Consider the following 23,327-nt stretch of genomic DNA (forward strand, 5'->3'; position numbering starts at 1 on the left):
GTTTGTTTGATTGTTAGTTTGTGAGAGGTTGTGATTTTATCGTCACCTAATGCACATCAAGCCGAAGCCATTCCAGATAATGGATTGATGCAGAGCTCATGAACACATTCCTATACACTGAGTGGCATTATTGACCTATACATTAGTTTAGATCAGGAGCCTTTTTGAAACACCATTATGGTGACTTATGAAGTAAGTGGAGAAAAATACGAAGAAACAAAATTAATTATTAGACCAATTCTGTAACATTGTATTTTAATCTAATGTTGTTGGTATGACTGGGACTGTGTGTACTTACAAAACTAAAGTCAAGGCATTGTAGGCTCTCCTGCATTGTGCGCAGCTCCAAGCGGCTCTCGTGTCCAATGCTGAATGGATAATTTCTCTATGCGTTTTATCCACACATCCATATACGACACATACATAATGATCTTTATAACGAGGATCGAGTACAGTAGCGATGAATTACAGGAGATCAGAGTAGATCTTAGTAAAACGTGTTGACAGATTCTCAAGAACGCACTTTTCATTGTTTTCACTCCGGTCTCAATCTAGAAGACCTTTAACGCTGTAATTAAGGGAATAACAGATGCATCAGATGAGCCGATCTTTTTAACTGCTCAAAGAGAGAGAAGAGAGTTCTGTCACGGAGAGTTCGTAATCCGTGCTGCGCTGCAGCCAAGTTTCGCTTTTGCGCAAAGAGACTTTCCAGCATTTAGTAGGTGCTGTTCCATCGTGTACTCGCATCTTGTTGCAATCGTTTTATTGGTGTTCCAAACTGATCTTGGACAGACTCTAAGCGGGTATAGACAGGCGCGTGCTGGCCACAGTTTTTGCGTGCGTCATCACAACATCGTTTCCGTGGTTACTGGGGGAAACGGGAGGAAAAATAGGGCATCTTTAAGGCCTCCTGCGCTTGGCTCCTGTCTTCGTCACTTTACCACAATCCCACAGTCACCTTCTTATCCTCGAACTTCCCACTAACGGTCCGTTGATTCTGTTGAACACCGCGGTTATATCCCGGTTGCAGCGAGTGTTGACTGATATCTTCTCCCTGGCACCTGCGTAGATCAGAGATTGAAACATTGACACTTATAGAGGTACTTACACTGAACAAAAATATAAACGCAACACGTTTGTGTTGCAATGACTCATGACTATTTTTATGAGCTGAACTTAGAGCTAAAACATTTGCAATATACACAAAATTTCCATTTCTCTCAAATATTTATTGTTCACAAATCTGTCTAAATCTGTGTTAGTTGGCACTGCTCCTTCTGCCAAGATAACCCATTCCACCTCACAGGTGTGGCATATCAAGATGCTGATTAGACAACATGACTATTGAATAGGAGTGACAAATGCTCATGAAAAATGGGAGCAAAACAAATTTAAAACAAAAAGTGTTCCATTTATATTTTTAGTTTTGTTCAGTGTAACCCTAACACTAACCCTAAGAGAGAGCCTTTCCAACAAAAAAGGCTGGTTTAACCTCCTTTCGAGGCTTTTCAATCATGGCCACAGCCGACTCCAGTGTTCTCTGTCGTCCTTTGTGAGATCCCCCTCAAATCTCAGGTCGCTGTCACCCAGGTAAAGGGAGAGGTTTTGGTAGCTTTTCATACAGCATCCCTGCAGATTCGTGCGGTGAACTGTATGATGATGCCTTTGGACACATTTTGTCATTTGACACTGTTAACCAGCTTGTTTTTTTGGTCTGGTAGGATCATTTTATTTTATGATTTAATATTATTTTATTTTTATTTTTATGACAATGTACCACTTGGAGTAAACAAACAAAAAAAAAAATTCTGCCTTTCTTTCACATCTGTAGTCAAATAATAAGATAATAGGAGGTGTAAGCTGTCATGGCTGGGTCGTGAACCCACGCTCCGGTTTCAAAGCGTAAATACCAGCTCACGGAAATGAGACATCGTTGGGGCCGATTTTCTGTCCCAGTCCGTACAGGTCTTGCATTAATAATACATTATTAAACCGAAGCTGCAGGCTGTAAAAAATTCTGATGGCCCACCGGCCAAACTTTGGACATGCCTGTCCTCAAGTATCTTTCCAAATCTAAGATCCTTTGCTGACATGTCCACTCAGCGTTCTTCTTTTTCTACTTTCTACTCTCGACACACTGTACACACTTTTATTTTTACATCCTTGATATCAACACATACAAAGTCAATTTTCAGTGCATTGGCACTGACCAAGCTTTCAGTGTTGTCAGATCTTGTCAGAAACAGTGGTAACGATGTAATGTTCTTTGGTGGCTTGCTCACAGCTGCTGATCAATATTCAATTTAGAATCGAGATTGTGACTCTCCTAAATGCTATTGTTTTCTTTTGGGACCCCTATTGGCAGAAATTACATATAGTGCATGTAAGAAATTTAATCGGATGAACAGCATTAAAATGCTTTTACTAAAGCCACTCCTTAATCTCACTAACCCCTAGGTGCATCACAGTATCATATTATGCTCTCACCATTTCGCTCAACTAAGAATCTTTTATATGAATCAATTCTCTCTCTCCCTTTCAGTAACAACAGCATGAGCCCATCAGACATCCAGGATTGTTGCACCAGTTTCAGAGGAAGATTGGAGGAACTAAACTCACAATTGTATAAAGATATGACCAATCAAACAGAGCAAGTGTGTTTATGTGTGTGCATATTTGTGAGTGTGATTTTGTTTTGGGCCACATTTTTGTTGAAATCACTATTGTTGTTCTATCTCCTCAGGCAATTGAGAGCATTTTAGGAAGTGTCATTCATGACCGTCTTGCTGATGATGGGCCTAAACTGGGTCCAGTCACAAGGAGACAGCCTCTTTGTCCCAGGTAGCCTCACCACACAGACGTTAACAAGTTCAGAACTATATGGAATACAGCGGTGTGCAGACATTTGGAAGGGCAGTGGCAAAAATTAAAAGGGCACCCACTCTGAAACATTAAAGGGCACCTACTGCAACCCGGTGGGGCAGACATCACAAGCATATAATTTCCTACTTTCTCACACACCTGTGTATACTTATGAAGGGTCATCCTTTACAGCACATCATCACATTCTATCACATTCTAGGGGCATTTTCTATACATCACGGAATATCGTTTCTAGTGTCCCAAAGGACACCATTTGGACAGTGTCATGTAGGGGCTGTAGGGAACTTCACGGTCCCCTTTTTGATAGGAATGGCACCCAAAGGAAACTGAATTGTTTTCCTCCACTAGAAAGGCATTCCTTTAAACAATTATTATTATTTTTCTTATATTTTGCTTTAGAGGCCACAAATAAATGGCAGTTAGTAGGGCACTTTATTGCCATCCATATAGCTATCCATTATTTTCTCGCCAAATTAAACACCCCACAGGTGAAACAAATAAGACACATGACACACAGTAGGGCAGAGCAGACAATCCAAAGGGAAGACAAGACAAACACAACAACACAAATTGACAAGGAAAAAAAAATACAAAATAAAACAGGAAACAGAATAGAAAACCCAAGGTTAGAAAACAAAACAACACAAGTCTGAACAATACAATTGTCCAACGAGCATCGATCTGCTCAGATCAGATCATTACATGAAATACAGTTTTTTTTTAGGTGAAATTTGAATGCATTTTCAATTATTTATAAAGCACCCCAATAATAGGTGCATGTTTTGATATTCATGATAGTCTGTGACTATACCTCCTTCAGATATTTTACCTTTCCATTTGAAGAAATGACCTTTAATGAGGAAATGGAGCTAATGGAGAAGAAAGACAAGGTGTGTTACATCCTGGCTCATGATGGCTTTGTCAAGGGAAATGATGTACAAAGGAACCTTGCTGAACCAGGTACGCAACATGATTATTGTAACCATAAGCTCCAGTGCTAGTTATTAGCAAGCTATGAGTTGGGAAACTAGCAATACAACTTATGAGTATATCAGTGCTGTGAAACCAGATTTAGAGCAGCTCAAAAAAGCTAAAATGGAAAAATGAGAACATCTCTCTTTGCGTAGTCCAAGACTGAAGGAGAATGTAAAGGGGAAACAGTCTCCAATTAGTAACTGCAGGTAAAGTAGTACTTAAGACCAGAGGTCAGATGTGTGGCAGATTTGTTTAATTCTCATTTCCACAGTAAATTGTGTTGATGTCTGTCTTCAATTCCATTGCAGTGCATAGACCATGGATGTATAATATGAACTGGATAGAGCACCGCCCCTTCGCTTCCGTTCATTCCTATGAAGCTGCTCACCCAGCGCATATGCCAAAAAGGTTTTTGACTTCCGCGTTTATTTCCGGGTTATGGGGCCCATAGAGCATGGGCAGTAGTGTCACTACCATAATGTCTCTCGGCTATGTGAATGAGCCGTCCGCGTTATTGACTTGCTTGGCGCGTACATGAACAGCGAAAGGCATGATGGGAGTACGCTAATGACGTGTGCTAGCGGATTTCATGAATATCGCCGTCACATTAACTTCGACTTTTAACCATGGATTTGTAAATTAATGCAAAATCAACGATAGTGAAGTGAATATAGTAAACTGAAAAGTACAATTACGGAGTTAAAGATTAAAACGATCAATAATTTATTTGAGTTAGGACCGTGACTATAACTTTATGTGTGTTACAGGAATCATGTTGTTTTTGTCTGATTTCCCTTATATAATTGTATAATTATTATTACAAACAATAACAACGTGTTAAAGTAGGTTTATAACTCCCGATTATTTCACTCAACACGTTTATATTCAACTATAATTTGCGTGTTCATCACATTATAACAGTTACTTCATGAACCGATAGTGACGATAAGACAAACATCCTCCCCGGGAATCAGTGGTGAAGTGACCGCAGATCTCAGTGCATCACACGGTCACAGCTCCACAGTCCACACCGTCATCAGTGTCACGATGTCCGGGACTGAACACAGTGATAAAGTGCAGCATGTCAGTCTCCTCTCCTCAATGAATCCACAAAGCAGCTCGTTAATACATCGATAATACGTTTGAAAATAAATGTTAATGAGCGCCGAATAAACAACTAAAACCTGCTTTGTCATAATATTTAAAAAATGTAAACGAAAACCCCCCATTGTCTTCATTTATTCACATTTCTCATGAAGTTTTCATATCATACGGTTCACTGACAGCAGCCAATCCCGAGACGCCACATGACCGCGCTTGGCTGTGCTCGTACACAGCTGTGACTCTGAGAAATAAGATTTGTCTGGGCTTTTTATGGCCTTTAGGAATGTTTTTCAAACTCCATGAACTAAAAATATAGAATATAAAGATTTATAAAAGCCCGTGTCCATGTCTCAAGGTGTCCTGTGGACACTATTACAGGCGTCTCTTTTACTATTGCGGTCAATGGGAAAATTGCTTTTTGGGCTCCATTGGATTTTTTGTTGCAGTACCCACAGTGGCCACCATGCAAAAATTGTCTTCAAGGCAGAGTGGGCGGAGCTCTATCCAGTTCATATTATACATCCATGGCATAGACACACTTTAGCCTTAAGCCCTTTCCTGTGTTCCTTGAACCCTCCTTTATTTCAGTATAACTGTGAAACAATACATTGCCTCATCTAGTGATTCAGCCTATTCTCATGAAAGATTCATACTGAAAGCTACACAAATTAATGCATGGTGTTTTTGTATGCTTTTGCATGTAATATTCGCCACGGAGCATGACCACGGCATCATGGTCACATGACAATGCACTATATCCCCTAACCCTTTCCCTTTCCCTAACCATACCCGTCACCATAACAGTAACCGTAAAGCAAGGTAGAGACCTGAAAAATCTCTGTAATAACTGAGAAACGGAAGTCACTGAAAGCATCAGAGCGTAATTGGATTTTTGTAGGATAATGCACGAAAAACGGGGTACATACTGTTTCGTACGTTTTCATACGAACACTTCATGAAATTACATTGAGTCATTAACACCTGTGACATCAATTAAATTCTGATTGATTACAGATAACATTTGACACTTCATATTTGTACAAGTGTCTTGTAATTGACTTTCACATGAACGCAACAGCCATCTCAAATGGCATTAATCCAAGGCCACCGGTGGTCCCATCAGTAAAACCAAATCTCTACACCAGGTTTCTCAAATATTTTACAATGCATAGAGAGATAATAAGCCTTCTCTTGTGTTTTCTTCAGGTTCGGAAGTCTACCTGTCAAGAAAGCTGGTCTGTCAGAACAGCACTATCAAGCTTCGTTATGGAGAGAACCCCGAGGACTGTCCTTTCCTGTGGACTCGTATGAAAGCATACACAGAGATTATAGCCAATGTCTTCTCTGGTTTATGCCTGGTCAACTGCCTCTCTACCCCCGTGCATGTGGCAGAGGTACAGTTTAAATCCTACTGCTATTAGTTACTCTTAACTTACATACTATATATCATTCTGGCATTGGAAATCACCACATACAATACTGTGAGTATTGTCAGAAAAAGCCCAGGAGCTTTTCATAAAATCTCATATTTTGCTTAAGTAATTATAGATTCTTTAAAAATTCCAATTTTATGAGCATTTGAAAAAACAAGTTTTGACAATTACAGTTGTAGTCAACCCTGTCTCACACAACTTAACAGCATATTAAAAATTACATTATGTAAGAAATGTGCTTATTATTATGATATATATATATGTATGTATATATATTACATCCTGAGGTGAAAGGGTTCCACAGTGTAGTGTGAAAGGTGAGCGACAAGACATTGTCAAAAAGCAGAATACAATACTTGAGAACCCATCATTGTGTGTTTTTAAACTGCTATGATGAACATTGTATGTCTTGTATGTTGTTCACCTCTGTTCTTTGAGCACTACTAGTAATATTTGCTCATGTTAACAAATATTCTGTCCAAAGATTATTCTTGATTCTGAAGACAGAAACATAAATAACCAGATATCCAAAAAGGGAAGTGAATATCATTTATCGAGTGGTGTGGAGTTTGTGTCTGAGTACTGGTTAAAAGTGTAGATAATTAGGTTTTTCTGAACCCTTTTATTGCAGCTATTAAAATGTACAATTAATTATTCTGTCATCCCCGTATCACCTGTTTATAAGAAGAAACACATGTATGACTGGTGGATGTACTCCAGGTTAACTGCCGTGTATTTTTTGTGTTGGTCTCTATAGGCAATGCTTGCAGCAGCCAGAGCCATCAAGCCTAACCTCTATGTGATAGCTGAGCTCTTTACCAGCAGTCAGCTTATTGAGAATGTCTTTGTAAACCGCCTGGGAATCACCAGTTTGATGCGAGGTACTGACCCCCGACCCCTGCACCACTCTGGTCACTGTTGTGTTGTAAGAACTGCAATGAGCTATTTTGACTGGGGCTGAAACTAAATATCTGCACTACATCCCACATACAGTACAAATTTAAGACCCACAAATTAAAGCTATACTTACCTTTCTTGCATTTTTACACTTTTCTTTTGTAATCTTAAATAGCTCCTAATAAGCGTATGACTCTCTAAAACAGGGGTCTCAAACTCAATTTGCCTGGGGGCCACATGAGTCTGGGGGAGGCTGGGCCGCATTCAGCAGCCGCTGAGGATGCGCGGACGCACGTTGAAGTGAAAACAGAATCACATATAGGCTGCTATAGTAACTTGACAACAGCTGAGACTTTTCAATATAGATTGTGTGTGTGTGTGTGTGTGTGTGTGTGTGTGTGTGTGTGTGTGTGTGTGTGTGTGTGTGTGTGTGTGTGTGTGTGTGTGTGTGTGTGTGTGTGTGTGTATAACTGTTGTTCTGAATCAGCAGCTGCTACAGTCTGCAGCTTTTTTTCTCTCCCACTTGTGCCGCGTGTCTGAGACTACTGCTCTAAAACATAAGATTAACCCACCAGGTTTTGAGACTCATCATTATTTAATTCTCATATTATTATGATAAAAGTATGGCCAATTAAAATAATCGGAGCGAATAAAATAATTGGCCAAGCTACCTGTCTGTCTTCTGTAGCGCACATCTCTGACAGAGCAGTGTTGCCAATGTGGCTCTTCAACGCACAATCTGCCAACTTTTTGTGGTGTTTGGTGACGCTCACGTGAAATCACTTACCACTCTGTAGTTACTGAGCTCAACAAGCAGCGTGTGTTGCCAGGGTCACCTCCCAAAGCACAGTGTTGTGATTCAATGTTGTAATTGGTGAGAAAATATGAATATGAATGATTAATTAATGTTATTAATTAATTATATTACTAATTTTCTTAAGAATATCTAAACAGGGCACCACTCCTCTCAAAGCGAGGAGAATGACAGGACTGTCACTTAACGACCTTAAAGTGTCTCTCGACTGCCAGTTATCACTAATTAATAATCAGTATATTAATATTAATTAGGATCAAATTTAAGAAGGGAAGGTGTGAGGTCGTACACTGGCTTCTTTCAATTACCCTTGTCACAAACAAGCAAGAACAAAAGACAGAAACAGTATAAAAACCCCATCCGTGGCACAGACGCTCTGCCTGTGTGACGCCAGGCGCTTTTTTGCGTCTACTTTAATGTCTGACCACTTTTTTTTCACCTCGGCCACACTCCGACCTTCTGAGGCAACAGCATTGACATTATCCGCCATATGCTGCCACTCTAGAGCCTTTTTGGCATTGGTGACCCCAACACTGTGTCCACCAAACAATAAAGCCTTCCTCTTCTCCACCTCCCCAACAAGTACTTCCACCTCACACTGGGTGAAATTACGTTTCTTGGCCTTTCTCTCCGATTTTGGCATGATTTCAGTCATGAATCAATATGCACGAGGGGCGTTTCTCTGAATATTTATAGGCAAATATGGGCGTGGTATGACCCGCACACAGGTGAGCCACATTTAGAGAGGATTGTGATTTATAAAGGGAAATCGGCGTAGGATGTGCGTGCGCACTGTTTTATAAATTCGGATATTGCACAGTTTTATAAATGAGGCCCCAGGCCTGAGTTCAGGCTTTATGACTTCCCAGTAGGACGCAACAGATTACAATGGCTCGGCCCCACAACAGTAACTTCCGCAGTCCCATTCTACACTCAGAGCAGAGACAGACAACCTCTGCACTCTGCCTCCAGGCTGCTGATGAATCACGCATGGGCATAGCCACTGCCGTTCCGCCCTGGAGGGTGGGACTTTGGAGGTGTTCATGTTCAAATTTTTACTGTGCTGTGAGACATGCAAGAAAGGTAAGTATAGCTTTAATGTTGATTACCGTTGCGTTATGAGTTAAAAATGTGATGATTTAGACGAGACAACATCACTACATGAGCTTGACATGGACCTTGACTGCAATGACTCATGACTTCACCCGGACTTCATGAGATGCAGTCTCATGTGTTCCCGAACACCCCAAACTTTTAAAATTTACAGTGACCCATTCTTTCCCACTGATTTTCAGATTTTTTTGACTTGTCACACATGTTACCTGCTGTGTCTTCTTGTCTTTGTTGTCTTAGCACTCTAATTACATTTGCATAGTGTGTGGTTGAGCCTATTGGCTGTGTTTGTTGTGTTGTGGTTCGGCAGCACAAGCTTAACCGGGCACATTTTTTCTCAAATAATTATCAACTGTAAAGAGCTTCCAGAAGTCTGGACCTAAGTTTCCCAGAGCCTCACAAGACTGAGTAAAAGGTGGCGAGAAATGTGTCTAATATTAACTTACTTAGCCACACAGAGCTTAAATTACCACTGGTTATTGTTTACCCCCATTTCAACCCTATTTATCTATTACCTATTACACCCATTTTGTGTGGTAAAGCAACTGAACAACTAGTGATAGTGATATATAGTGATCACTGTGACATTCTGGTTCTACCTGAATATGTGAGGTATTCACATATACAGTGCTCTAGCAGGATGTGATATATTAATTTGAAATTCTATTTGGTGCAGTGGTTGAATAAGCCGATAATAAAACAGATTCATGTGGTGTTCAGTGTGCAACTTTTCTATTTCAAATGTAAAAGTCATAAAGACCTTTTGACATAGACTTGGTCATTAGCATTAATCTGACTGACAGTGGGTTTCTGTGTCATTTAACAGTTTTTAATGCCCATGTTTCCCCTACATGAAACCCAGCCATCATTACTTCTTGCTGATATGACTTCTTTTATTCCCTCTTTTTGTCTTCCAGACCGTGTTCTTGCTGCAGACAGTGAAAAAGAGCAAGGCTGGTTGTCCTGGTTTGGTAGAGAGCCTGTTGGTGCCTTCTTCCAACCTAACCTTCAGCCATTGATCCCAGCTGTTGCTCACACCATGTTCATGGATGTCAACCCCAGAAACCACAGGCCAATCCAGGTATGTATTCAACTAGCAATCTGCTGCTGCTGGTCTTTTACTGTACTACATACACAATACTACGTAATGACAGAGAAAAAAATGGAAATAAGGTGCAGAGAAGGGTAACAAAAAGTAAGACAATTTAGGCAAAAAACTGTAAACAAGAACTTAACAGACCAACAAAAAACCTGCAACAGACAGACAGACATTTTATTGCACACTGTTGTACAGACGGACTGCAGTTGAGATGAACAACCTGCGGAGCCGCTCCGTCCTGCACTAAGGGTGCATCAGTCTCTGACTGAAGGAGCTTCTTAAGGCCCCAACATGCTCTTTGGTTGTGCAGAGGGTGTGAGGTGTTGTCCATGAGGGCCGATAGTTTGGCCAGGACCCTCCTTTCTTGGATGACCTCAATGGAGTCCAGGGGACAGCCACAGTCAGGTTCATAAATATTGGGACATTGACACAATTCCCTTATTTGTGGCTCTATACACCACTACAATGGATTTGAAATGAAACTGACAAGATGTGCTTTAACTGCACACTTTCAGCTTTAATTTGATATTTCCAAAATCAGGTGACCGGTGTAGGAATTACAATACTTTCTATATGTGCCTCCCACTTTTGATTGACTGAAAAGCTATTTCATGGACAACTGACAACTGTCTCTCACTTCAGTGAGACAACTGTACAGATGAACTCACCAACAGACCAATAGAATGATCAATCCCCAAAATGGGAAAAGTAATTTGCGAACAAGAATGACTTATACAGCCAATAGACTGATAGATGGCTTAGATGGCTAAAAAAATACTGTTAAAGTAATGGTGAAAACAAATGAACAAACAAACAAACAAAAAAATATAATATATCTGCTTGTTTGATACAGCTTGATGGTATACAACAATTATGGTGCAGCATGCAGTTGAGTGATAACTGACTGATTATTGTCAAGATAGATAGATAGATAGATAGATAGATAGATAGATAGATAGATAGATAGATAGATAGATAGATAGATAGATAGATAGATAGATACTTTATTCATCCTGAAGGAAATTCAAGTGTACAATGTATACATTGAACCCTATTGTCCTGTTCAAATTATCCAAGCTAACTAGTTAGACTATCCATGTTTAGAATTAGTGAAGTGTTAAACATTCACTTATTCTTTCAGGAAGATTCAGTTTACAACTTCCTGCCCAATGCGGCTCTGGTTTCTATGGCTTGTTGTGCAACAGGGAGCAGCAGAAGACATGATGTACTGCTTCCTCATCAGGTCAGATCAAATACACGTAAAGCACCACAATGTAAAGACTCACTCATCTTTATCTCACTGCTTATGGATTTTATGGCATTTACTTATTTTTAGTTAAGGATACAATAGGTATTATATTATGTGTTGTGTATTATGTATTGATCAATAATTCCATAATAACCTTCCACCAGAATGTAAAGTGATCTTAAGCCCAATTTATACTCCTGTGTAAAGTGCTCTGCGTCGACGCAGAGCCTGTCAGACAGCCTCTGCGTCGTCTCCGACTGCACAAAATATTTTTTAAGTGTCCGTCACTCCGTCAAGGGACAATGGAGACGGCAAGAGCTGCGATTGGTCCTCAGGACAGGCCGAGCTAAGTTGCTCTGTGCTGGCTCACAGTGCGCACCGAGTGTCCATAGAGGCGGAGCTGATCGCCGACGACAACGTCACTGCCAAATTATAAATACGTCATATCTTAATACACACAGCACATGTTTAGACTCTAAATGGCCAATTTGTCGCCTCAAATTATCTTGAAACTGCGTTCCGTGATTCAGAAAAGTGAGAAACGGCCACTGTTTCAACAACAACAGTCTTTCTCTCTCGGACGCCATTGCTCACTGTAGCCAGAAGCACAACAACCTTGCGCAGCGACCCCTGGTGATCGGGCGCAAAATTGCAGCTCGTATCCGTCACCATGAAGCAGAAGTATGAAGACTCGAGTGGTTTCCGTGGTTATGCAGTCGGATAACGCATTACGCAGTCGGAGAAGTATAATGTGGCCTTTAGAGAGTGAAGACACAATCTATTTACAGCCTCATAATTAAACTTCAGTTTTTGACCAATCACAAAGCAGTTCAGAGAGTGAGAAAAGAGAGAGAGAGAGAGAGAGAGAGAGAGAGAGAGAGAGAGAGAGAAATCATATTGGCTCTATTAAGCCTACTTTGTGTACATGTGGTGAACATAGACTAATAAAAAGCATATGTAGTCCTCTTGTTTGAGTTTGAGGATGACTCAATCAAGTCACAGACAGCTGCTCTTTGGTGGCTGCAATGTTGAATGAATCTAAAAGCTGCTAGACTTTGCTTGTCATTGCATTGCATTAAGCCCGCCTATAGTGCCAGAGGCAATCGCCACATAAAACTAATCACAACCCCACAATTTTTTTGTTTTTTTTGTGAGATTCTGAAGCTGGCCAAAATGGTGTCTTTGCTGTGAAGAGTGCATACCATGGATGTATTATAAAATCTATACAGAGCACCGCCCCCTCTGCCTTGAAGACAATTTTGTCATGGTAGCCACAGTGGGTACTGCAACAAAAAATACTAATGGGGCCCAAAGACCAATTTTCCCATTGACCACAATAGTAAAAGAGACACCTGTAAAAGTGTCCACAGGACACCTCGAGACATGGACAGAGACTTTTATAGATCTTTATATTCTAGGATTTATATATATATATATATATATATATATATATATATATTCTCATTCATGGAGTTTCACCCAGAGCTAAACCATTAAATTTATCATTTTAGACTTTAATTACATCATTATACTTTTCAGCTTACTGTATTCACTATCTTTGGTTTTGCCATTTATTTACAAATGCATGGTTTAAACCTGAAGCTGACTCAATAACTTTTTCCAGTAATCCTGCCTACTATTAACCCTGATTAACCTTGAGTGTGTTGTTCAGCTTTCAGAGGATCATCTGTACACTTGCTGGAACTCAGATGCTCAAACTGGCATCGTTGCTGCCAAACTGGCACTGAACAGACTTCACCAGGAGTTGGCTGTCAAGGGCTTCAGTCAGGTCTGTTCTGTCATAGATATACTCCACACAGTCAATGTTGTGCCTCACACAACCAGAGACATTCAGTTTTGCTCCCCACTTTGATTATTTGTTTATGATTATTTCATTTTGTTTTATTTTGTAATAATGTCAACCGCATTAAGTTTTTTAATCAAGCATATTTTTGGATTTTTAACAATTGTATCAATACATCTTTACAAAAGGTATCAAAATGTGCGAAGTGCATACATGACGAAAATCAAATCTTGAAAACACCTTCTCCTCAATACAAATAACAGCTGCAGTATCATCAGTAGGACGGTCTGCCAACACTAGAGCATGGAAAAAACTGGTGAGCTGAAAGTCAGGTTCAACATTAAAAAGAGAACGGGAGAGAGGCTAAAACAAACTGATCAATTGTGAATTTAGAGAACCAAGCACAAGTGAAGCACAAACTAACCTCAAGATCTTCAATTAAATTAAAAGCTTTGAAATTATTTTTAAAAAATGGACTTCATGCCTTTTGGAAATTTTTATTTAAATAACTGTGTACAGAATCTTTTCAAGGGTAAGGCAGGACAGCCACTGGGCATCAGTGGACGAGGCAGTGTCACTCCATCTAATCAAAACTGCATAGCTGGCCAGTACAAAAGTAAGGGTAAAAGGTACAGCATTGGATCTAGGTTGAGTGTTCATTGTCTTTTGTGGTGGTGCCAAAGAGGGCAACCAAAGGGTAAGGTTGCAGGGCAAACATGAGAATTGAAAATAATTCTTCTAGTATTTTTTTAGGGTCCAAAACATATGACTAAACAAGGCCTCCCCACTTCTCAGTTCAGTTTTATTTAAATTTTCATAGAATTTCTGCTCTTTTGTATTATTATTATTATCATTATCATTCATTACATTTCTAGAGCGCTTTTCTAGACAAAGCTCTTTACAAATTACCCATTATTAATTAACATATTCTAACTGGGGGTGGTAAGCTACATGTAGCCACAGCTGCTCTGGAGCAGACTCACGGTAGCGTGGCTGCCAATGTGTGCCAAACTCATCTCTCCCCTCTAACCACCATGATCAGTCATACATACATTCATCGCATGTTTTTTTTCGAAAATGTGGAAGGAAGCTGGAAAACCCGGAGAAAACCCACGCACACACGGGCAGAACATGCAAACTCCTTGCAGAAAGGCCCTTGTTCCAATCGGGGTTTGAACCCATTTCCTTGTTTTGCCGGTCTATATTGTAAATAACAATAAAGCCTATCCTTTGAATGAAATGAATTAAATTAAGAACGAGGTGAGAATGCAATAAAGAACATATACATAGTTGGCGGATCTTTCTGCTGAGCAGAACACAGAATCTCTTGTGTCACTGTCCTCACTGATAATATTTCAGATTAAGAGAAAGGAGTGACAATGAGGCAGCAGTAATGCAACTTCATAAATTCCACACAAAAAAAACAAACAAACAAACAGGTAAAACTAAGAAAATAATCAAAAGAAACACAAGGGCAGGAAATAAATTTGCCTAGGTCAGCGTTTTATAGACACTCCCACAAAAACTACCTTAAGTCCTTCATGCCTGTCATCACAGACGACTTAAAAAAAAAAATTCAGATACACAAGGGAGAAATCCAATAAATGTATTGATTATGGCTGTTTATCTCTCTATGTTGGCCCTGCATGCCACCAGCAATGTCACCTGGGATTGGCTCCAGGCCACCGTGATCCTCATGTGAAGGATAAAATGGTTTGATATTGTCATATTTGTTTCTATATACGATAAATCTGTCAACTGTCATGGTTGGATGTGCAGGTGTATGTGGAACAGCTGGCAGAGGGAGTGATGGCAGTGAGCAGACACTGTCCCAGCACCCAGCAGTCTATGGTCGCTGTGCTGCGAAGGCCACTCAAGAATCCGGACAGACACAATTACACAGATAATGTTCCATCTTTGTTCATACCAGGTAAATAGTGATACAATCACATCCACGTGTCTTTAATATTGTCCTAATGCTCAGAGGAACAGTCAGAGGGATGGACCTGATGAGTTAGGGTGTGTTTATGATCTTTACAGGCCAGGTGAAGGAGGTGGTTTTAGAGGCCAAAACTATTGTGAGCAATACCAATTCTGAAGATCAAGATGACAAAAACATCAGAGTTCCATCATCAAGTATTGTTGAGATTAAAGAACACATTCAGGTTTGTACTACAGTCACTGGTGTGTCTGTGCGCATCAAAAACACTGGCCTGTGTGATGTGGCATAACTTCAACAGGTAAATCAAGTGTAAGCAAACATACAAACACAAAATAGACGTTTTAAGGTATTTCAAATTTCCTGCAGCTGAAGGACAGTGAGGTGGTGAAAAGGGCAAACATGGTGTCAAAGCACAACACTGTTGGTCAGGAGATAGTGCTTGACAAGTTCACACCAGGCTGCATCATCATATTTAGGTGAGTAAGCGATCTCACTTCATGAGTAACAAACTTAATTTATTAGTGTTGTGGACAATGTATGCCTGCTATGACTGGGATCCATTTGTGTTGTGTGTTCTTATACAGAGTGACTCTGGAGCCCAAGTCCCAGGAGCAACTGGGATCTCTGAGACACCACCTGATCCAGTTTAGTCCTCTGTACCAGAGTGGTAGCCTGGCTGAAAACAGCACTCCGCTTATTCTCACCAAACCACTGATAAGGTTTGAATGCTATCATTAAAAATTACAATCGAAAATAAATACCTGTCCACCATGACCTACAGGTCAAGCTGTGTAAACCTGGGCTACTGCCCCATTTATTCTACCACAGCTGACCTGTCCCCATCAAGTCCTTCGAGACCTCATTCTATGCTTCACTATGGGAGATACTGTAGGTGTTGGGCAAGCTACTTGGGAAATGTAGTGAGATAAGCTACCATTTACTCTACATTAAATTCAGCTAAATTAAGGTTTAACTACATCAAAGATATTTCTTTTTTATATATATATTGGAACTTCACTCCAAGTCAAAGATATCTCAGTAATCAATAAAACTTATCAGACGGATAAGCAGGCAAAAATGTTACATTCAATTGTTTATTAAACAATAAGCTGTGCTCTCACTGTGTGGGTTTGTGCGTGCGCACCACATTGTAACAAAAAGCAGGTGTTTAGAGTATGTGTATGTTCATCTATGTGTGTGCGCACACCTGTGTTTTCATGGGTATGCTCAATAACTTGGGCACAACACCTTTCTCAAGGTACGGCCACAGCGACTCCCTCGGGATCAACACAACTCCGTCCTCCTCACCCTTTGCCATCTTTCCAAGAAAGGTAATTTAAGCTAATCCCTGTTGTAAGCATCAGCCCAAGGATTGGTCCGTATGTTGGTCGTTAAGTGCTTGTGTCAGCTCCACATCCTTTTATTTCATACCCTGGTCATCTGATCAGCCAGCGTTTCACCAGCGCAGAGCTGAGCCCCAGAAACGCTGGCCCAGAAAGTCCTTTGCCGCTGTAGCAGCCGCTCCAGGCGCCGGCCCGAACCGTCCATCCCACCTCCTGGACGTGAATTTGGCCATCCCGTTCACAGACCGAAAAAAGCACTTGTTCCCCCATTGCAGAGATTTGTATGCCCCCACTCAACAACCCACGGGACAGTTCAGAGGGCAGTGGGAAAATTTGTAATGTTCACACCAAGCACTTCTCATGTTTTGAATGTGTACAGAACAGCGGGGATGATTTACTCTCCAATGTACGGAGAGTGGAGACTGAACCCCGAGGTGCTTCATCGGGTGTGGGAGAGGTTCGGCCGAGAGTCCGTAGATCTCTTCACATCGCACGAATATGCACATCGTCCTCTGTTCATCTCGATAAAAGACTGGAATGCACCACTGGGTATGGACGCACTGGCACACATACAGCAGTGCACTGGCATTGCCTTATGCCTCAACTATGCCTCAGCTTGACAAGAATTACATGCTTTGTTTGTGCACAGCTCATGTCTGCAGTTCTCTGCAGTGATTATGGGAGGGTGATGGTGCTTCCTGAGGCATTTGTGCCTAAGGTTAGTGATTCCGCCCACAGCTGTTCCACACTTGAGCTGCTCGCTTTTCACCCACTGCCATTTGCAGAAGAGGATGAAGAGCAGCTCAATGCACTTTGTCCTGTGTCCTCTATGTGAACATGACCAAAGAATTTAGGAAGAGCAAAAAGCTTTTTGTGTCCTGGGCTCCTTCTCACAGGGGAGGGCCCTGACGCACCAGCGCCCGTCACACTGGGTGGTGGAGGCTATAATCTTAGGATACAAGAAGTCGTGGTTTGCAGCCCCTGGAGAGGCTTTGGGCCAACTCCACCAGGGGTATGGCCACCTCATGGACCCTGTTCAGGGGCGTATCAGTGAGGGAAATTTGTGCCACTGCCAGTTTGGCATCCCCAGTTCTGATTCGACCACGGGTTTGAGAAGAAACACATGGAAGGTGGGGTGTATAGTCAGAGATCGTGGAAGCTTGAGATGGACAGATGGAGGATTGATGACGCGATCCACCGGGAAGGGACCAATGAATCGGGGAGCCAGCTTGCGGGATTCAACTTGAAGAGGGAGGTCCTTGGAAGAGAGCCAGACTTTTTGCCCTGGAACATAGGTGGGAGCGGGGATCCGATGTCGGTTGGCTTGTCTTTGAGATTGGGTAGAGGCACGTTGGAGGGAGGCCCAAACCTTCCACCATACCGCCTAGCAACGGCAGACGTTGGCCTGGACAGAGGGGACCGCCACTTCATCCTCCTGAAAATTGAACAATGGAGGTTGGTAGCCCAGAACGCCATAAACGGAGAGACACCAGTGGAAGCAGAGATGAGAGAGATGTGGGCATGTGCAGAGAAACTAGCCGATGGTTGTTGCAATAGTGAAGCTAGGTTAGCGGATAACTCATGCACTGACGCTGCTACTTCAGAAAGTAAGGTTTCATGTATGTCTATGATAGCGCCTTGAGCTGTGAGTGCCTACCAGAAAGTGTCGCTGTCTGTTGGGTCCATGTTGGTCAGAAAGTAATGTTACATCTCTCTTTAAGGAGAAACGAACGAGCTAGAAGCTAGACCCAGTTACAGACAGACGGACATGACACACATGGTAAAACTTAAATAATATTTGATACACCTTTAAAAAAGTTACGTTATTACACCTAGAACACCAAATGGTGTGCATGAAATATAAAAATTGTATACATCTGTACCACGGTTGGTGTAGTGGTTAGCACTCTTGCCTTTGCAGCAAGAAGACCCAGGTTCCTGGGTTTGAGCCCCGTTTGGAACAACTTCGGGCCTTTCTGCAAGGAGTTTGCATGTTCTCCCCATGTGTGCGTGGGTTTTCTCCGGGTTCTCCAGCTTCCTCCCACAGTCCAAAAACATGCAATATGGGGATTAGGTGAATTGGTCACTCTAAATTGACCGTAGGTGTGAGAGTGTGAGTAAATGGTTGTTTGTCTCTATATATGGCCCTGTGATGGACTGGCAAACTGTCCAGGGTGTACCCCGCCTATCGCCCAATGTCTGCTGAGATAGGCACAGCACCCCTCGCGACCCTCTGGTGGAGGATAAAGCGGTAGATAATGGATGGATGGATGTATTTTAGAATTATTTTTTTTCTTCTCTCTTCTTTCCATCCATATCAATTATTAATATATATTGTTTATTTGTATTTACATTGACAGTATTATTCATGATGCCCCTTGATTTTCTGATCTAAAAAACACAAAAAAAATATTATTTTCCATATTCTTCATGCAAACTGGATTTTTTTATTTGGATTATTGCAAAAGAAAAAATTAATTATTTTCAATATAATTCATGCAATTTGGATTTCTTTTTTCTTTTGGTTTATTGCAGCCTGGTATATGTGAAAGATTAGCAGAAAATAAGTGCATTATAATTTTTTCATAATGTCAGTTTTCATAAAATATTTAGTTAACACACCTATAGCACCAACGTGTGCTCATACAAATACAAGCTATACAAATTGTGTACATAGCGCAGAGGTTCTGGAGTTAATCCTGAGTCCGGAGGCTTGAACTGGAGCGTCAGGGTGTTTCTGGTTGCCCAGATTTCTCCGTTTTTAGATTTCCATAAAAGGTACGCTAGTGTCACCTCTTCCCCACAGTCAGAAGAGTTGGTGGAGTTGGTGGGACATGAGACAAGCCGATGGAACGCATTGCGCTCTGTGCGCTCAGCTTCAATGACCATGTTTAGCGCCTCCGCGTTGCCGATGTGGTGCTTCATTGTGTGTGCTTTGACATGCAAAGTCCAGCAATGCTCCTTAGCTATGCACAGACACCTCATTACCTGTATACCTGTGTATACCTGCGTGTGGGCAGCGTCAGTGCTGTGCAGGGATACATCCGCAGGTAAACCCGGCGCGTTACGCTGACCAGGAGAGAGCAACTGTGCCGGGGAACAAACGTCAGTGTCCGGGCTAACCTTCTTGTGGGCTAATTACTCTGAAATGTATTTCCTTTACATGCATGTTTTTTTTTTTTTTTTTAAACAAAATATATTTTTATCATACTTGGCTGGGTGGGCCAGTGAGTAAACTAGGCCTATTGCTGGCTACGCGCATGTCACAAAGTGACCATTGAGGTGGGATTCACACTGAGGTGTGAAAGATAAGGGATCTTTGTAGACTGAGTTTTATGGCCCTCTGTCTTGTCTTTTTGGCCATGTGGTCTCCATCCAAGATGCATGTGATGCTATCTTGAATGAGCTGATCCCCAACACATTGGATTTACTAAAGCCCAATTTATACAACAACCTTGCGCAGCGACCCCTACTGATCGGGCGGGAAATTGCAGCGCGTGTCCGTCACCACGACGCAGAAGTATAAAGGCTTGAGGCGTCTCCGTGGTGACGCAGTCTGATAACGCATTACGCAGTTGGAGAAGTATAATGTGGCCTTAAGCCTAACAAACCTTTTGCAACACACAAAGCTCATCTTATAGGTAGGTCTTTGTGTTGTTTCACAGGCCAAACCTGCATACAGAATTCTGTCATTCGGTCAACATGAAAACTGATATGCTCCGTCTTCTTTGTCAGCATCATGTCAAGTCTAACACTGGCAGACATGAACATCCTGCTTTACCGCTGTGATGCTGAAGAGAGGGAGGATGGGGGCGGATGTTACAGCATTCCTTCTTGGTCACCACTTAAATATGGAGGCTTACAAGGTACTAAAACAACACTTATCATCATCATTGGCTTGATCACTAATTTATTCCAGGATGTTTTCAGTGTCAATATTCATGACTGGGTTATGGGTCTTAGGGCTAATGTCAGTGATGGCAGATATTCGTCCCAAGAACAATCTGGGACATCCACTCTGTGAAAACCTGAGACAAGGAGACTGGATGCTGGACTATATCACCAACAGACTTCTGGCCAAAGGGAGAGCTGTGGCAGAGGTGAGCTAACCTCATGGATGTGCTGTACAGATGTGCATTGCATTCACCTAAAAAAAGGGGTAAAAATGATAGGATCATTATCTCAAATAGAAGTCTGAAGTAATGTATTTATTTTCAGAAAAATCACCTTGTTAATCAAAAAAACAGGTGTGTTTTTTCCAACAGAAATTCAATATGCTTCCATAGTACTGGGCCTGGTGTCACACCTCACTGTTCCAACCAAAACAAAAAATGTACATCTTGTACATGAACATCTCACCAGGGACCTTCTTGACCTTGGAGATATTCATGAAGCTTTACCATCTTTAAAAGAACAGAGGGTTGGATATAATTAAAGAGTCATCTGCCACTGACAATTCATTAATGTCAGCAGTTGCAATGACTTAAAACACATATGACAAGCAGAATACCATCTGCTGAGTTAAATTACCCCCTAATGGATCTTTGAAGAACAGAATGATAAACTTCCCTGGCTTGGAAAAAGTAACCAGTAAACCTCACAGTATTTATGTTTCATACAGACTTGCTGTTGCAAACTAAGACATATGGCTTTAAACAAGGAATAAGTAAGTCAATTAAAGACTTGTGTAGGGGTACAATTATAAATCAGTTAGAACATATGACATCTGATAACTTTGTGTTTGACACAAGATAGTATGTATACCGTTGACTGATGTTGACCATTGACTTGTAGGTAGGCTCTTGGTTAGAGGCTATATTTGGTTACCTGAAGCACATCCCGGCCTACCTCAAACCTTGCTACTTCGACGCCATCATCCAGGGTGTCTACACCACTGCTCTGGAGGCTGCTTTCAAATTCATGTCAAGGTTTGTGCTCTTTTTTTCTTAGCATTATTACTTCTTTTGCATTCATTCCCTCAATGGATGGATTAAACAAAAAAAAACATATATTACTTGGTTGTTTTGTGTGCAAAAAAATGTAAACCACGTCTTGTTTTGTGTGTCAGTGAAGGCTTGGGTCAGTTTCAGCAAAGTCTCATTTCAAATAAGGTTTACTGCTGTATGTTGATGCTGAACAGACTTTCCAATGACCAACTCCATCCAAAATATTAAACACCATTGTGACTTCATACGTGTTGACACTTAGCATCTGTAATACTGCCTCCCTCTGTATTGATATGAAAGTGTGAGTGAATGGGTGTGAATGGCAACACTGTAGTGTACAGAAGCTTTGAGTGTTCATCAAGACTAGAAACCATATTAAATACAAACCATTAAACATTAACATAATCCAGCTCAAACAAATGTACTATTAAATAATTCAACTAAGAAATCCAAAGTAACCACCCCTGATGTTGAATAGTTGGATTTATTATATTGTGGATGCTCCGTGGACTTCACTGAAATGCACTCATTGTGTGTCTGTCATGTTTCCTTATTTTCCATAGTTTTGTGCAAAATGGATCCAGCCTCGTTAAACAGCTGGCACTGGTTTCAGTGCAGATGTGTAGTGTGAGTCCAAGTTGGGTCACTCCCACCCTCTTTCCTCATCTAAAAGATGCCACACACTCACCTGATGAGGTTACAGACCACAAGGACCAGTACTGTGTGTCACTGGCAGCAGGTCTGTGTTCGATAAGAAAATATATGTTTGTGCATTTGTGTTTGTGTGTGTATACATACAGTGTTATTTAGAAAGAAGCATTAACTTGACATTATGTACTAGGTTTCAGCAAAATGTAAAACATATTTAGCTATTGTCCAAGACAGATGGCTAAATTAGGAGGAAATATTTCTCAATAAAAGAGTATAGAACTACAGAAGTGACAGAATAATGTATATAAACCACTGCTTTCTAGATATTTGAAAAGATTCACTTATTTCTGTGTCCTGCATAACTTTTTATTGACCAATTAAATATGCTATGCCTGTTTCTATGTAACACAATGATCCACTTCACATAAATGAAACACTGAGAGAGAAAATATAGATTATACATTATGATACACTATAAATACATTGACTGATTAATGATTGATTAATATGTCTTTAGTATCAATGTAGAGTAGTAATAATACAGTATATTATGACACACTGTACACAAGATGGATATGTTCCGTAAATGTGCCCTGCTAAATTCAAATGGATTCAGTGAAGAGTCATTTCTTCTGACATAGAGGATAATAACAGTGCAGCTGAAAACAACTCAGTTACTTACTTAGTTCTGCACATTGATTAGCAGATAGTGGAGGATAAGCATATGATTTATAATGTACAACAGTTTGCATAGCCTTCCTTCCGCTTTGTTGAGTTTCTGGTTGGTTGTGATATTACTGCCTGAGCAGATAGCAACTGTACTTTTAAAGACTGGTGTTGGACTGTCTCTGTTTTCAGCAGCATAAAAAAAGACTGGGGGTGAAGGAGAGTTCACCTCCTCCCCTGTACAACAAAGCTGATGCAGCATATAGTGGCGCTATACAGTACAGTAGTAGTACAGTAGTGCTGGGTCTTATCTCCAACAATGACAAGACAGCCTACAGGCAGAGACGTGTTGTGGGATGTGCCTTAACTCTAATGTGTAACCCAGACAGCTTTGGGACACGGCGAGTG

General features: G+C 41.0%; 1 protein-coding gene across 2 annotated transcripts in view; it reads left to right on the forward strand.

Annotated features, from left to right (window-relative positions):
- The window catches only part of LOC310944399 (glycogen debranching enzyme-like), a 93,106-nt gene that overhangs the window by 53,722 nt on the left and 16,057 nt on the right, over window positions 1-23,327 (forward strand). For both annotated transcript variants that reach the window (XM_083910177.1, XM_083910178.1), the window contains exons 8-23: window positions 2,543-2,654; window positions 2,744-2,841; window positions 3,704-3,843; window positions 6,169-6,356; window positions 7,153-7,276; window positions 10,137-10,300; window positions 11,460-11,561; window positions 13,240-13,356; window positions 15,151-15,301; window positions 15,412-15,536; window positions 15,680-15,789; window positions 15,898-16,032; window positions 20,392-20,522; window positions 20,620-20,756; window positions 21,451-21,584; window positions 22,166-22,341. In XM_083910177.1, coding sequence (XP_083766303.1) covers window positions 2,543-2,654; window positions 2,744-2,841; window positions 3,704-3,843; window positions 6,169-6,356; window positions 7,153-7,276; window positions 10,137-10,300; window positions 11,460-11,561; window positions 13,240-13,356; window positions 15,151-15,301; window positions 15,412-15,536; window positions 15,680-15,789; window positions 15,898-16,032; window positions 20,392-20,522; window positions 20,620-20,756; window positions 21,451-21,584; window positions 22,166-22,341 — 2,144 coding nt within the window. The remainder of the gene's footprint in view (window positions 1-2,542; window positions 2,655-2,743; window positions 2,842-3,703; window positions 3,844-6,168; window positions 6,357-7,152; window positions 7,277-10,136; window positions 10,301-11,459; window positions 11,562-13,239; window positions 13,357-15,150; window positions 15,302-15,411; window positions 15,537-15,679; window positions 15,790-15,897; window positions 16,033-20,391; window positions 20,523-20,619; window positions 20,757-21,450; window positions 21,585-22,165; window positions 22,342-23,327) is intronic.

The sequence above is a fragment of the Microchirus variegatus genome (assembly GCF_963457635.1).
Source record: "Microchirus variegatus genome assembly, chromosome: 2".
In the NCBI taxonomy this organism is placed as follows: Eukaryota; Metazoa; Chordata; class Actinopteri; order Pleuronectiformes; family Soleidae; genus Microchirus; species Microchirus variegatus.